At 39.6% G+C, this 15,446-nt stretch overlaps 1 protein-coding gene across 1 annotated transcript in view; it reads right to left on the bottom strand.

Moving 5' to 3' along the window:
• LOC108700132 (X-linked interleukin-1 receptor accessory protein-like 2) overlaps positions 1 to 15,446 on the bottom strand; it is a 470,858-nt gene that overhangs the window by 219,585 nt on the left and 235,827 nt on the right. Inside the window, exon 4 of the mRNA XM_018233033.2 lies at positions 10,582 to 10,768. Coding sequence (XP_018088522.2) covers positions 10,582 to 10,768 — 187 coding nt within the window. The remainder of the gene's footprint in view (positions 1 to 10,581; positions 10,769 to 15,446) is intronic.

Here is a 15,446-nt window from a genome sequence, read left to right on the forward strand (position 1 = left end):
TCTAAAATTGCCATTCTCTCAGTTACTAGTAAGTAACATACAAATAAACACAGAAATCTCTCCCAAACTCTAATGGGAGAGGTGTACAACACTTTATGCCTCCCATTAAAAGATTGTATAGTGGGTGTGCTTTAGAAGAAGGACAGAAGAGTTTTCACCTTCTAGAATAGGTGTGTTTTAGAAAGCAGAGTCAAGACACACATTTTGCAGGATGTTACAGTAGGTACAATTTTATCAAGCAAAACCTCCAGCTGGCAGTTGAGGGATCTGCAGTAAATGTAACACTAGGGGGGCCATGCCCATTTACTATCAATCAAAATCTACAAAAAGTTGTGGTTTTCCTATATTTATAAAAAGCTCTAAAAATTTGAGATGTATTAATTGAAAAAAAACACGAAAACCTTTAATACCAAACTTTGGAAAGTAAAAGTTGCTGAGGTGCTATAGACGTTAGTGAAGCTGCACTGATCTTATTGGACTGCTTTTAATCCAACCGGACATTAAGGGGCAGATTTATCATGGGTCGAATTTCGAAGTGGAAAATACTTCGAAATTCGACCATCGAATAGAATCCTCCTACGTTCGAATTCGAAGTCGGAGGATTTTATTCATCATACGATCGTATTCCGATCGTAGTACGATCATACTTCAAATCGTACAATTCGAACGATTTTATCGTACGATTTTCCTTCGAATGCCAAAAACTTAGAAAATTGCTCTGGAAGATCCCCATAGGCTAACATAGCACTTCGGCAGGTTTAAGTTGGCGAAGTATTGAAGTCAAGCTTTTTTTAAAGGGATAGTACTTTGATTATCGAATGGTCTAATAGTCGAACGATTTTTACTTTGAATCATTTGAATCTAAGTCAAAGTCGAAGGTCGTAGTAGCCTATTCGATGGTCGAAGTACCCAAAAAATTCGAACTTTTTTAACTTCAAAAATGCACTCGAGCTTAGTAAATCTGCCCCTAGGGGGTTATCTATCAAAGTCCGAATTTATACTCCGATCAAATACGTTCGGGTTTTTTACGCTTATTTATTAATACATTTTCCCGAAAATTTGCTTTGTGGGAAAAAATCGGATTTTCACAATTTTTTCGGACGTTTTCATCAGATTTTCACTATTTTTTCGTAATTTTCACCCGAAAACTCTGAAACCCAGCACACATCAAAAAATCATTGGAACTTCTCCCATTGACTTATATGCAATCTCGACAGGTCTAAGATGGCGGATTTTCAGATAAAGACTTTTACATTTTCGGGGTTTAATAAATTCCGAAAAATTTGTGATTTTTTAAAAGTCTGATTTTATATAAAAAAATCTAAATGATTTTTTCATGATTTTTGCATTCAGAGTTGAGTAAATAACCCCCTTACAGATTTTGGATTTGTTTTTGCTAGGAATTGTCCACAAAATTCGAATTTTTAGAGGTTTTTTTCAAGGTATTCATATTTTTTATCTCATCGTTCAGGATATTTTAATAAATCCAATGACAATCATGGTTTTAGTGTTTGAGAGTTTAGTTATGGTTTCTAAAACCTCTAAAACCACTAAAATTCAATCTTCAATAAATAAGCCTCCACGAGGTCTATTTATTTACATTCAAATTAATTTTTTTCATGAATCTCTAAAAAAGTGTGTTTTTTCTGTATCTCTTTTTAAATTCAAAAACTAAATTTATTAAGAGGCCAATTTACTAAAATTCTGATTTCTATTGTTTCACAAAACTAATTTTTTCTCTAAAAATTCATGTTTTTAAATTTCTGTAAAACTCTAAAAATTATTTTTTTATGTTACTGGTCTTTTAATATGACACATTGCCAGAGTCTGCGAAAGCAATGAAGAATGATTTATCTATTAGGATAACCATTGTTTAGGCCTGAATGGCAGAGCCTGAGGTGAAAATTTATATTGTTTTTCTGATATTTTCTCATTTATTTCTCTTACTTAATGGCACAAGTGCCCATTTACAGATGTATTGCACTTTACTGTAAAATACATTTCTATTTGCTAGACACAGATTATGCATAACTTGAATTTAGAGTTGTTTCAGCTAGACAGATATTTTGCCAAGTTTTCTCATTTGTTTTCATAAAAAGACTAAGGAATCCTTGTGCAGCTGTTTGTGTGTGTTTTTTTTTTTACATTGACACTTAATAAGACATATGTAGCTTATGTAGTTATTTATCAAAATCCTAAAAGTTCTCACTATTTTCCGCACTGACTTTCCCCCCTATTTATCAATAAATTTTTCCAAAATTTCTTGTGCTGGAAAAAAACTTGCTAAAATTGTGAAAAAATCCGAAACGTACACATTTTTCGGGTTTGTCGCTGAAAACTGCAACTTTTTTGGATATGGCGCCTGAAAACCACAAAATCTTCAGATTATTAAACGAAACCCAGCTCAGATAAGGATATTAGCGTGAGATCTGCCATTGATTTCTACATGAACTTGGCAGGTCTGAGTTGGAGTACTTGAAGTCCAAACAGAAAAATTGTAGTTTAATAAATAACCCTGAAGTATAACTTTAGCCATAAGTTTCAGGGTATCCCCTTCTTTTTTGCCTGTATACAATATACTGACCAATTATGGGTTTACAATACAATATATGATCTTCAAAACTGTTCCCGTTGATCAAAACACAGATATTCACTGTTAAAAATGCTGTATACAAAAGAATGCTATAGGCATATTTAACCATGTTTTGAGACAATGTGGCCATCTAACAGAACACTAGAATCTGTTAATAACATTTTACCTATATACTGTGAAAAGTATTCCTACTCCCACTTACATAAATGCATATAAATATGCAGATGAATATGTTTCCCTTCAGATGAGAAGTATTTAATACTCCCAAATTGCAGTGCTTAATATAAACCATTCTACAAGACTAAGTGACAGATTTATTAAAAATACTGTGTTCTTTTCTGTTTTGTCATTAAACAGATGTTCAATACACATTTTTATTGCACCTCTGAAAGCCTAAAATTATGGTATGAAAATCTATAATTTGCATATATACATTTTTTAGATTCACACAGAAATATCCATAGTTGAACTGAGCGCTTTCTGTATGATTTGATTTAATAGTTACTTTAAAGGGAAAATATTAACTAGTAAGGGTGCAGTGCATATTGTTTACACCAGCACATTTACTTTAAAGGAATACTGTCATGGGAAATGTTTTTTTTTTTCAAAATGCATCAGTTAATAGTGCTGCTCCAGCAGACTTCTGCACTGAATGGTGTTTTTCAAAGGAACAGATTTTTTTTCATATTTATTTTTGAAATCTGACAAGAGACTAGACATATTGTTAGTTTACCAGGTGCCCCCAGTCATGTGACTTGTGCTCTGATAAACTTCAGTCACTCTTTACTTCTGCACTGCAATTTGGAGTGACATAACTAATGATGAGAGAATCTATCACCGAAAAATTAGTGAAACTGTGAAAAAATCGGAGAAACGCATTGAAGTCAATGGGCGTCAAAAATTTTTTTATGCAAGCAAGAAATTTTTCTCACTCCAAATGCATTAAATGGCAGTTATCTTGTGGCGACTTTTTTTGGCTCAGCGACTTTTTTGTGTCTGTGACAATTTTGTCTTGTCGACTTTTTTTGGGTTTTTTCCCACTACTGTTTTTTGCTGTAGTTTAGCAAAATAATTCACAGATTGCAAAGTGAAGAAATTTCTAGATAATCATGCTCATCATTAGATATCACCCCCTCCCCCCCCCCCCCCAGCAGCCCATCAGCAGAACAACGGGAAGGTAACCAGATAACAGATCTGATAAGCTCTGATACACTTCAGCTGCTCTTTACTGCTGTACTACAATCTGAAGTGATATCTCCCCACTCCCTTTTCCTCCCAGCAACCTATCAACAGAACAATGGGAAGGTAATACGATAACACCATCCTGACACAAGATAACAGCTCCATGGTAGATCTAACAACAGCACTCAATAAAAATCATGTCCCACTGTGACTCCTTCATTTACATAGAGTAGGAGAAACAATAGCCTGCCAGAAAGAAGTTCCATAGTGCAGCACTAGCTCTTTTTGCAAGCACATGACCAGGCAAAATGACCTAAGATGGTTGCCTACACACCAATATTACAACTAAAAAAAATACACTTGTTGGGTTAGGAATTCAATTTTACATGGTAGAGTGAATTATCTGCAGTGTAAACATTGTAATTTAGAAATAAAAACTACACCATAAATATCATGAGTCCCTTTAACTTAAGATGGCCATAAACATTTTTTTTCTTGTCTGACGTAGTTCAGATTTGAATCACCCATTTTAATGTAACAATCTTAAACTAGCCATTCATATTTAAATTGTAGGATTAAAGTAGGAAAACTTTACAAATTGGATGATGTTCTGGTCGTTAATTGACAGTCAGCAATTGTACAAAAGTTATGTTATGTCACCCATGGATATCGTCAGGCAATACATGCAAGATTTTACTGTTTTCTCACCTGTTCGATCAACTAAACAACTGATCGCCATGGTAAGTCCATAGACAGTACGAAAATCATACAAAACTACTATATATACAGTATATACATCAATGGCAACTTTAGTTGTGTACCAATTGCCTTCTAAGGGTTCTCTGAGTACCAGTAAGGCCACTTAAAAAATACTGCATTTGTATGAGTGAGTGGCATATTATGGGACATTCATGCTGAAAAGGAAATTATGCAGAGGACCTTTCCTCATGTTAGCTATGGAATTAGTAGTGGCTTTTAATGTTTAGAATGGTGGAAATGGTTGGATCCCATTGTAGCCTCCACAGAACATTTTATTAAGACTGTAATTATCTAATATGAAGCAGCAGACACTAAATTTATAAACGGTTTGTTTAATAACACAAGAATCGGCAGCTTTCATTCATTTGCTTGCTTGGGTCTTACCCAAGTTTCAGTAGACTTCTGTAATGGAAAGTGAAGAACTTACCCCACGGGACGTCCAAGATGGCGACCTCCTGCTCCACCATGCGGTTCTTCCTGGTCGTAATATGACTGCGTCAGAAACGTGTCGCCCCAGGATTGGTCGCCGGCGATGGAATGGACGCCGGCGTCAGAATGTGCGTCGGCGTCAGGACGCCAACGTGAGGACGCCGGCGTCAGCGTCATGACGTCACCGCGTCAAGTTTTGGCGTCAACCTTGGACTATTTAATCCCAATTTCCCTTTCAGTCTTTGCCAAATTATAGGTCTATCTTGTATAGTTCCTGGGTGTGATTTCTTGCTATTCTGATTATCCGTGTACCGACTTCTTGCCTGTTTTACTGTTTTACTGTTTTTCTGATCCTTGCTGCCTGTATTTGACCATTTGCCTGCTTACGACTATTCTCCTGATAAATCCTTTTGTACCGCGAACTTGGTGTTGTTGTCTCCTCCTTGGTCCACACTACAACAGAGCCTTCGGGCCCTGACAGTATAATTGGGCCATGGACCCCTCTGAGGAGCCTCAAGTTCCAACTGATGTCGGCAGAGCCGTTCGTGGATTGGCTTCTCGCATGCACACCTATGAAGCCCAGCAAACCCACTTCGGCCAGGCACTTGAAGCAATCCTGGAGAAATTGTCTGCTTTATCTCCTGTGGCTCCAGTCCCTATGCTGGTTCCTGCAACTCCGCTCCAGGTTTCCGAACCTCGCATCCCTGCACCTCCTCTGTATAGCGGTGATCCGGAATCATGCCGTGGTTTCATCAACCAGTGTGAGATCCAATTCACCCTGCTTCCAGGTCAGTTTGTCTCGGAGCGAGCAAATGGGCTATATTATCACCCGCCTGCAAGGGAAAGCTCTGGAGTGGGCTTCTCCTCTTTGGGAGAAGGAGGATCCGGTAATCGACGATGCCAAGGCCTTCATCCGGGACCTTCGCACTGTGTTCGATGCTCCAGGTCGGGCTACTTCTGCCTCGGCTCGTTTATTCCAGCTGCAGCAGGGGACTCGCTCTGTTCCTGAATACGCCATTGAATTCCGAACTCTCGTGGCAGAAACTTCGTGGAATAATGATGGATACCATGCTGCCTTCTATAATGGCCTGGTGATGCGCATCAAGAATGATCTAGTATCTCGTGAGATTCCTTCTCGATGGGAGGACCTTGTTGCGTTGGCTGTGAAGGTTGACACCCGACAGAGGGAGTTCCAAGTCGAACTTGACAGGGAACGTGCTAGGAAGTTTCCCAGGTTCCAACCCACCCTGGCTCCACGCTTCCAAAGGCCCTTACTCCCCAGTCCGGCTTCCAACCTTTTTCCTCCTCCTCCTGCGGCACCTGCTACTTCTTCTTTACCACCTGAAGAACCAATGCAGATCGGACGGGCACGCCTTTCCGAACAGGAGAAGCTCCGAAGAAGGGCTGCTGGGTTATGCCTCTACTGTGGGGGAAAAGCCCACTTCGCCCAGGAATGCCCAGTGAAGCCGGGAAACTCCAAAACCTAGGTAAGCTTGGGGAGACTTACCTGGGTGGAATTTGTTCTCCTCCCCATTCCTCTGCTCAACGTTTTCTTCTTCCTGTTCAAATCCAGTTCGGCTCCAAAAAGATCTCTTCTCAGGCCTTCCTCGATTCTGGTGCTGCAGGCAACTTCATGGATCGTGCCTTTGCTGATGACCATGCCATTCCGCTTCAACCCTTGGCAACCCCTCTTCGAGTCCTGGCGATTGATGATCGTCCTCTTTCTTCCGCCCTCATCTCGCAGTCTACGCAGGAACTTTCCTTCAAGGTGGGCACTATGCATTTGGAAAGACTGTCTTTTCTTCTTATCGATTGCCCTTCAACTCCCGTTGTCCTGGGACTGCCTTGGCTGTGTGTTCATAATCCGGTCATTGACTGGTCCTTCTCACAAATTTCCCGTTGGAGTCCATTTTGTGTACTGTTCCTGTTGTCAAAGTTTCTTCAGTGTCTTCAAGTTCTTCTCTCCCTCCTGTGTACCAAGCCTTTTCCGATGTCTTTGATAAGAAGTCCGCTGAGACTCTCCCTCCTCATCGTCCCTATGATTGTCCTATCGAACTTTTACCCGGCTCAATGCCTCCCCGAAGCCACACTTATCCGCTTTCTCCCTCCGAAACTTCTGCTATGAAGTCTTATATCCAGGAGAATCTTCAAAGAGGTTTTATTCGTCCTTCTACCTCCCCTGCTGGAGCAGGGTTCTTCTTTGTTGAAAAGAAAGACGGTAGTTTGCGGCCCTGCATTGACTACAGGGGATTAAATAAGATCACCGTAAAGAACAGATATCCTCTTCCTCTCATCTCTGAACTTTTTGATCAACTCAAGGGGGCTAGTTTCTTTACCAAGCTGGATCTACGTGGGGCCTACAATCTTATTCGGATCCGTGAGGGAGATGAATGGAAGACCGCTTTCAATACTCGTGATGGCCATTACGAGTATCTCGTCATGCCATTCGGTCTTTGCAATGCTCCAGCGGTCTTCCAAGAATTAGTCAATGACATTTTTCGTGATCTTTTGGGACAGTGTGTGGTCGTGTACTTAGACGACATTCTTATTTTTTCCAAAAACCTTTTTGATCATCGTTGCCAAGTGCGTGAAGTTCTTTCCAGGTTGAGGAAAAACAATCTTTTTGCCAAATTGGAAAAATGCACCTTCGAAGTTTCTTCCATTCCTTTTCTTGGCTACATCATTTCTCCTCAAGGTTTTAAGATGGATCCCGCCAAAGTTTCTGCAATTTTGGATTGGCCCCTTCCTACCAGCGTCAAGGCAGTGCAGAGGTTTATTGGCTTCGCCAACTATTATAGACAATTTATCAAAAACTTTTCTTCCAAGATCCATCCAATTCTTGCCCTGATCCGTAAAGGGAGTAAACCTCAACTCTGGCCCCCTCTAGCTCTCGAAGCCTTCAAGACCCTCAAGGAAGCCTTTTCTTCTGCTCCAATTCTTAGACACCCTGAACCCCTACAACCCTTCTTCATTGAAGTCGATGCCTCTGATGTAGGAGCTGGAGCAGTTCTGTCTCAAAGATCTTCTTCTGATGGTAAACTCCACCCTTGTGCTTTTTTCTCCAAAAAATTGGAGCTTTTTGGGCAATCGGGAGCTACTTGCCGTTAAGTTGGCCTTGGAAGAATGGAGACATTTGCTTGAAGGTTCATCTATTCCGGTGACAATCTTTACCGACCACAAGAACCTTGAATTTATTCAATCCCTCAAGCGCCTCAATCCCCGGCAAGCCAGGTGGGCACTTTTCTTTTCTCGTTTTAATTTTATTATCACCTTTCGTCCTGGCTCCAGAAACAGGAAGGCTGACGCTCTGTCCAGAAGCTTTGCTCCTGAAGATTCCTGCCCCGAAGATCCGGTACCCATTGTGCCCTCTACCAAGATTATTGCTGCCTTGTTTCCCTGCTGTGCCTCTCAGTTACTTTCTGCTCAGTCTTCGGCTCCTGTTGAGACTCCTCTTGGTGTTGCCTTTGTCCCTCCGGAATTTCGTCATGCCATTTTATCCCAATCTCACAGTTCCAAACAGGCTGGTCATCCTGGGATTAAGAAGACAACCAAGCTCTTGTCTCGTTTGGTCTGGTGGCCGACCCTAAGGAAAGATGTCAAAGACTTTGTTTTGTCCTGTTCCACTTGTGCTGTTTCCAAGTCCGGACATTCCCCCCCCAAGGGTTTACTCTTGCCACTTCCCATTCCATCTCGACCTTGGACTCACTTGGCGATGGATTTCATTGTCGATCTTCCTGTTTCGTCTGGTCACACTGTCATCTGGGTGGTGATCGACAGATTCAGCAAAATGGCTCACTTCACGCCTCTTCGGAAACTGCCTTCTGCTCCCGAACTCTCTGAACTTTTCATCAAACATATATTTCGTCTCCATGGTTTTCCTGCCGAGATTGTGTCTGATCGGGGGTCCCAGTTTATTTCCACGTTTTGGAGATCTCTTTGCAAAGCTCTTAACATTTCCCTTCAATTTTCTTCTGCCTACCACCCACAGTCTAATGGAGCCGCAGAACGGGTCAATCAGGCCTTGGAACAGTTTCTTCGTTGTCATGTGTCCTTGTGCCAGGATGATTGGTCGGATCTTCTTCCCTGGGCTGAATTTGCCCACAACAATGCTCTGCATTCTTCTTCCCAGAAGTCTCCTTTCTTCTGTGTTTATGGTCTCAATCCTTTGGCTTTTTCCCAGGACCTTCTTCTTACCAATGTGCCTGCGGCCAATGACCAAGCTGCTCACATGTTGGCTATTTGGCATGCTACTGCGGCAAACTTAGAGAAGAGTTCCCTGGTGCAGAAAAAGTTTACTGATAGAAGAAGGATTTCTTCCCCTCCATATATTCCTGGTGATAAAGTTTGTCCAGAGGAGTGTTCTTGGGTGAGAAGCTCTGACGTACATGCACCTGTCCTGGTTCGTAAGTTCCACAGACTTTTTCCTTCTTCCCCTAGCCTCGGTGGTCCTGAGGCCCCCCCTAAGGAGGGGGGTACTGTAATGGAAAGTGAAGAACTTACCCCACGGGACGTCCAAGATGGCGACCTCCTGCTCCACCATGCGGTTCTTCCTGGTCGTAATATGACTGCGTCAGAAACGTGTCGCCCCAGGATTGGTCGCCGGCGACGGAATGGACGCCGGCGTCAGAATGTGCGTCGGTGTCAGGACGCCAACGTGAGGACGCCGGCGTCGGCGTCATGACATCACCGCGTCAAGTTTTGGCGCCAACCTTGGACTATTTAATCCCAATTTCCCTTTCAGTCTTTGCCCAATTATAGGTCTATCTTGTATAGTTCCTGGGTGTGATTTCTTGCTATTCTGATTATCCGTGTACCGACTTCTTGCCTGTTTTACGATTCTGATCCTTGCTGCCTGTATTTGACCATTTGCCTGCTTACGACTATTCTCCTGATAACTCCTTTTGTACCGCGAACTTGGTGTTGTTGTCTCCTCCTTGGTCCACACTACAACAGAGCCTTCGGCCCTGACAACTTCCATGCTTATTATATTCCGCTTCCTTATTTAATTGTACTTCTACAGCTATAGCAAGGTTTGCTCATTAGTTTAGCCTCTTAACCATTGCATTATGAGTTGTGCATGTCACCTTTTTGCCAATTAAAGAAGGCACATGTTGAGTTATACTGTACAGCTAAAAGCTCTACAAGTCAGTATTCAGACCTTAAGTGAACAATACACCTTGTTTGTTTAATAAGATTGAGATGGTGATCTAGGAAGAAGTAAATCAAATGTTGGTTAGTATTGTTATTGTTATATATAGTTTATATATGTTAGCATATACTTATGTATATATATGTGCACAGGAGATCATATGGAGAACTTGATGGCTTTTTATAACTAAACTTAATTATGCAACTATGTAAGGTAATATTTATCCTGCTGGCAATATATCTTCTGATACTATAAAAACAAATATGCAGTGGCCTTTGCCTACTATTCTTAAATTCCCATCACCGCAGCATTATTATTTTGTATAATGTGCCATTGTGTTCCTTTGGCACTTACTGAGTATAAAGATTCAGACACAAGGATCCACATACAAACAGGAATGTTTCGCTGGAGTAGATGCACATTATCATTTGACATATTTAGTGACATAATCATCAACCATTTTACTAACCTTGTACCATGCCACCTCTAGGTCTTCATTTGGTGTTCTATAATCATCTATATCTGGACATATTAGTTGTTTCTTTTTTGTAACTTCTGCTTTCTCCAAATATCGGATTATGCTGTTGTAACAAAAACCCATCTCCTTTTCCGCCACTGTTAAGGACATTGACACTTTCATGCAGTAAGTGGCGTTTCTGAAGAGTAAAATAAAAGAAAGGGGGAAGTCATTAACAGTTTGTTTAACCATATAAAGTCATATTTTGAACATTTAATATAATTATTTATTTTATATAATACATGTACAAATGCTCCTGAACTATTTCCCAGACAGAAGTACATTCTATTTGACCCTACAAATAAGATGTCTGACTTGTGATCACTTGATTGGCCACATCACTTCTACTCCTGTAATAGACTTCTTTGAACAGCTTTCAGTTTTGACTCATTTAGTAAATGCAATAGACATACTAGGTGGAATGCTTTTAAAATGGTGCTTTAATTATTGTTTTGGTTAAGCGCAACTTATTTAAAGTTTATACAGTAGGTGTCATGCTACATTCAAAAAGAGCAAGTAATACTGCAAATGATTGTGCATAATTATCAGGATGTAGTACCAGATCCAGTTACTTCTCCACTGTCCAAAACTATTGGTCAACTGCTGCAATCTATCAAGGCCTGTGAAAAAAGGGCCAAAAACGATGGAATATAGCCCCCAGCTCAAAATGGCACTCAAGTCAAATCCAGAAAAATATATTCCAAGTCATTCTCTCAAAGTTAAAAAATTACTCTTTATTCAGCATAAATATTAAAAAGTAGGCATACAGACCAATTGATGCTCCGCCTTACGCGTTTCGTGCCCACAGGCACTTATTCATAGGCATAAGTGCCTGTGGGCACGAAACACGTAAGGCAGAGCATCAATTGGTCTGTATGCCTACTTTTCAATATTAATGCTGAATAAAGAGTAATTTTTTAACTTTGAGAGAACTTCTCCACAGTAGCCAATGACATGTCATTATTTGCAACTTGCACATGTACCTAAGGAAGGGGGTTGTATCCCCCTCAAATACTGTGTCTTTTGTAATGTCTGAAAAAAGTTATTAATAATTTCAGTAGAAAATGTGTGCTTCTGGATAAAAAGATGTGCCATTATATCAGTCAGGGTAATGTAATAAATTGTTTAAAGGGGATCCCAGTGCTACGCAATATGTTGGAGCTATATACAGTACATACATGTTAATAATAATGTTAATAATAATCTAAAAACCAAAAAACGAATACATGTAAACTTACTAAGAGCGTTTCCCTGAGCACTTTTGCAATTTACAGTCATTTTCTATTTTAACTGTTTCTGAGATGTTTGCAGGTTGCAGGTTCTTATACTAGGCTTTTGGCTCAGGTAAGAGTTAGCAACCCTAGCTGCTGAATACAATTAGTACAGTACATTGTAAATGCATGAGTTATAGTGACCTATAGCAACCTGGTAGCATTTACCGCTCAGCTGTTTGACAACAAACATTTCATTGGTTGCAATGGGTTTCTAGATATGGGCAAACGTCACACTATTAATTACATTATTTATTACATTATCCGTGTACCTATAAAGCTGTAACAATATGCAAAAATCATACTAAGGTAGGTTACTGGAATTACATATATCGTAGATAATCACAATTAATCTGCATAGATGTTAGCAATGATACCAGGGTATACATTCATGACTCCGTCGTACCTGAAATTGTACCTGAATTACATTACTGTGGAAGTTGTTGTTACCATAATTCAGTTTCAACATGGAGTAATGCATAGCAATTGTGCACAATGCACTGTTGGACATATATGCTAAGCTTCAGTGGCTATACAGGTACATACAGAAATAACGTCTAATATGCAATTTGCTGGAAGGGTTGCACTGATGGCTTGATAACCTTCAGCTGCCTGCATGATTAATTCTGGCTATTTTAGTTTAGTTAACGGAAGCTTAAAATATAATTTGAGATGTGGGAGCAAGAGGTCCATATGCCCATTTAAAGCTAATTATATTCCCAACTGAAGAGCTACATTTTTACAGTATAATAAGCTTCCATAAAAGCTTCAAGTCTCTAGCTGTGTCCACACAAAATGTATATTTATAGACAGCTATATACAGGATGGGAAAAGTGCTTTGCAGAGGACATGTTAATATATAAGTCACAGTATATATGAAATCAGCCTTGAGGGCATCATCAATGGATAACTAGTCATGCGGAAATGCGTTCCAACTACAGAGAGCTTACAGTGTAATTAAGGCAGGAGAAACACACATTGAATGAAAGACTGGCTTTTGTAGACTAAATGCGCTAAAATGATTTGCTTGTGTGAACTGTGAAATAAAGAAAAAAATAAAATGACCTGTGATTGGTAGAAAGTGATGAATTATGCTGTGTGTCCAGGTGTCATAACATGTGCAGTAGAGCAGAGGCAACATTGCTGGCCATTGTAGACTACTCAGAAGTTTGAAAGGCATTGCACATAGAATTATAAAATAGCTACTGGTATGTTCTCCAAGAAAGCTTAAAATGATGTTTAATTCATATAATTCTCTGTGTACAAAATATATGCCATAATATCTAAATGCAAACATAAAATACATGTTTTTAGAAATGCTTTAGACAAATTATTATTTTATAGTTTTGCTATAAGAACAGCAAGTAACAAAACAAGCCACAGAAGAGTATTCCGTTAGCTACACTCATTGTGTGTATACATGAAAGTATTACAATTTCTTGAATATATTTCTGTATATGTCATTGAATTAGCATAATATTTTCAGGGTTAACTCAACAAAATGCATTAAAATTCTGCATATGTTGATAGCAAGTTCAATTATATATATTATTTAGCAATTGTGCCATTTAAATGTGTTCTAAAAAAAGCCCTGTGTTGAATGAAAAGGCATCTATTTCCCTTGTTTAACATTCTCATTAAGCTAAAGATACACAGTGACATTCCTTAGAGACATATTAACCTCAAGGTATCATAATTTAGACTTTACGTAATAATTATAAGAATTCCCAGCTGGTTTAAAATATGAACCTATATTTATACATTTTAGAAATTTTCTAAATCTGGGCACTGAAAAACATCCACATTTGTGCTAACAGCTACATAAAAGAGGACATTTTTCTAGAGAAAGAACCATACTGACAGCACAGAAGGTTGTGCATCTGGAAGTATAGCACTGCAAGATGTAGCCTGTGAAATATAAATATTCATATATATCATCATTGTATTCAACTTTGTTGCATACAAGACTAAACATATAACAAATATAATAACTGGCGATTGTGTTGGAAATGTGGCAAAAGTTTTAATTGGAAAAGTTTTTGTTATTCATTGACCCTTTTAAATACAAAAGTAAATCACTTATGGCTCAGATTTCAGGTCTACTGTATCTTTTTACAAGCAGTAATAACCGATACTGCTTGTAGAAAAACACAGATAGGTTAAAATTTACAAATGCTCAGGAGCAGATCAGGAGTAGGCAAAGAACAGTGCAGGACAGGAGAGATTGGGTCTTAGAGAGCAGGACTGGACTGGACTGGAAGGACCAGGACAGGACAGAGTGGGTGTAGAGAGCAGGAACGAACAGGACTGGAGAGCAGGAAATGAACAGGACTGGAGAACAGGATCGGAACAGGACTAAGGCAAGGCTAGGGAAAGAGCAAGGTCAGGCAAGGCAAGGTTCTGGCAAGGCAAGGTAAGGTAAGGAGCCAGAGAAGGGAAAAGAGCTAGGGGCAGTGCCACAGTGCTCAGAAAGGACAATACTCAGGCACTGGTGGTGAGGAGGGCTGGCTTTATATAGGGCAGGGTCAGCTCTGATTGGCTGACCCTGGCCTACCAGTAAGGATGCTGGAGTAAATTAGCTAATCCTGAGACCCAGTGAAGAGTAAACATGAACTTGCTGGCTTCTATCCTCACCCGGTGGTTAAGGCGAGCAGCCAGTAACTAGGAGGTCCCAGGATCAAACCCTGAGCCTGAGGTTTTAGATTTACAATTCTCATTTTGTTTCAGGGACTTGCCAAATCGACTATCCATAGGTCAGTAATGACCCTCAGCTATTACCACCAACAGAAAAGAATTGAAGTTGACAGCTTTAACCCATTACAGAAAAATTGGTTAATTTAATAAAATGCTAATTCTCTGACGAATGCCCCCCTTCATTCATGGATTTGTATAAGCCCTGTTGGTATAACTCATAGTTGAATATTTAACAAAGTTGGATCTTTAGTAACAATGACCAGCAACAGGGAGAACAGTATTGACATTTCTGGTTTGTGTTATTTCACACTGAAGTACTCCTTTGCATTCATGTACATTTGTTTTACTTACTGAATATGAAACGCAAATTCTTTTTTTATTAAAACACCCATTACTGCTATAAACGTGTTTAAAAGTGTCAGCAGTCAATCATATATTGCCTGTTCCTCTTCTATAGAGGTGGAGCAAGCAATTACTTTCACTTTCCATTTTGCACTTCCTAGATGTCAATCCACTTCTCTCATTCCCTCTCCCTCCTCACAGCCGAATTGATAAATCAGTGCATGGGCATCAGGTGCCCCATTCTGGCACATAAACAAGATTTTGGCATGATACAAAGCTTTCCTTAATAACACTGTCCACAAAATGGCACCTGCTTGACTTGATTGTGAAGTCCAAGACTAAACAAAACAAAATTTAAATAATGTATATAGTGTAAATGTAGTTTATTTTGCTTAACTAACATCATAAAATATGATTTGGCATTATTTATTGGGGTGACAGGCCCCTTTTGGCAACAGTTTACATCATAGTAAGTGTCATATGTAAGAATCCTACCAAACTATTAATTGA

This window comes from Xenopus laevis, chromosome 8S (genome assembly GCF_017654675.1).
Source record: "Xenopus laevis strain J_2021 chromosome 8S, Xenopus_laevis_v10.1, whole genome shotgun sequence".
In the NCBI taxonomy this organism is placed as follows: domain Eukaryota; kingdom Metazoa; phylum Chordata; class Amphibia; order Anura; family Pipidae; genus Xenopus; species Xenopus laevis.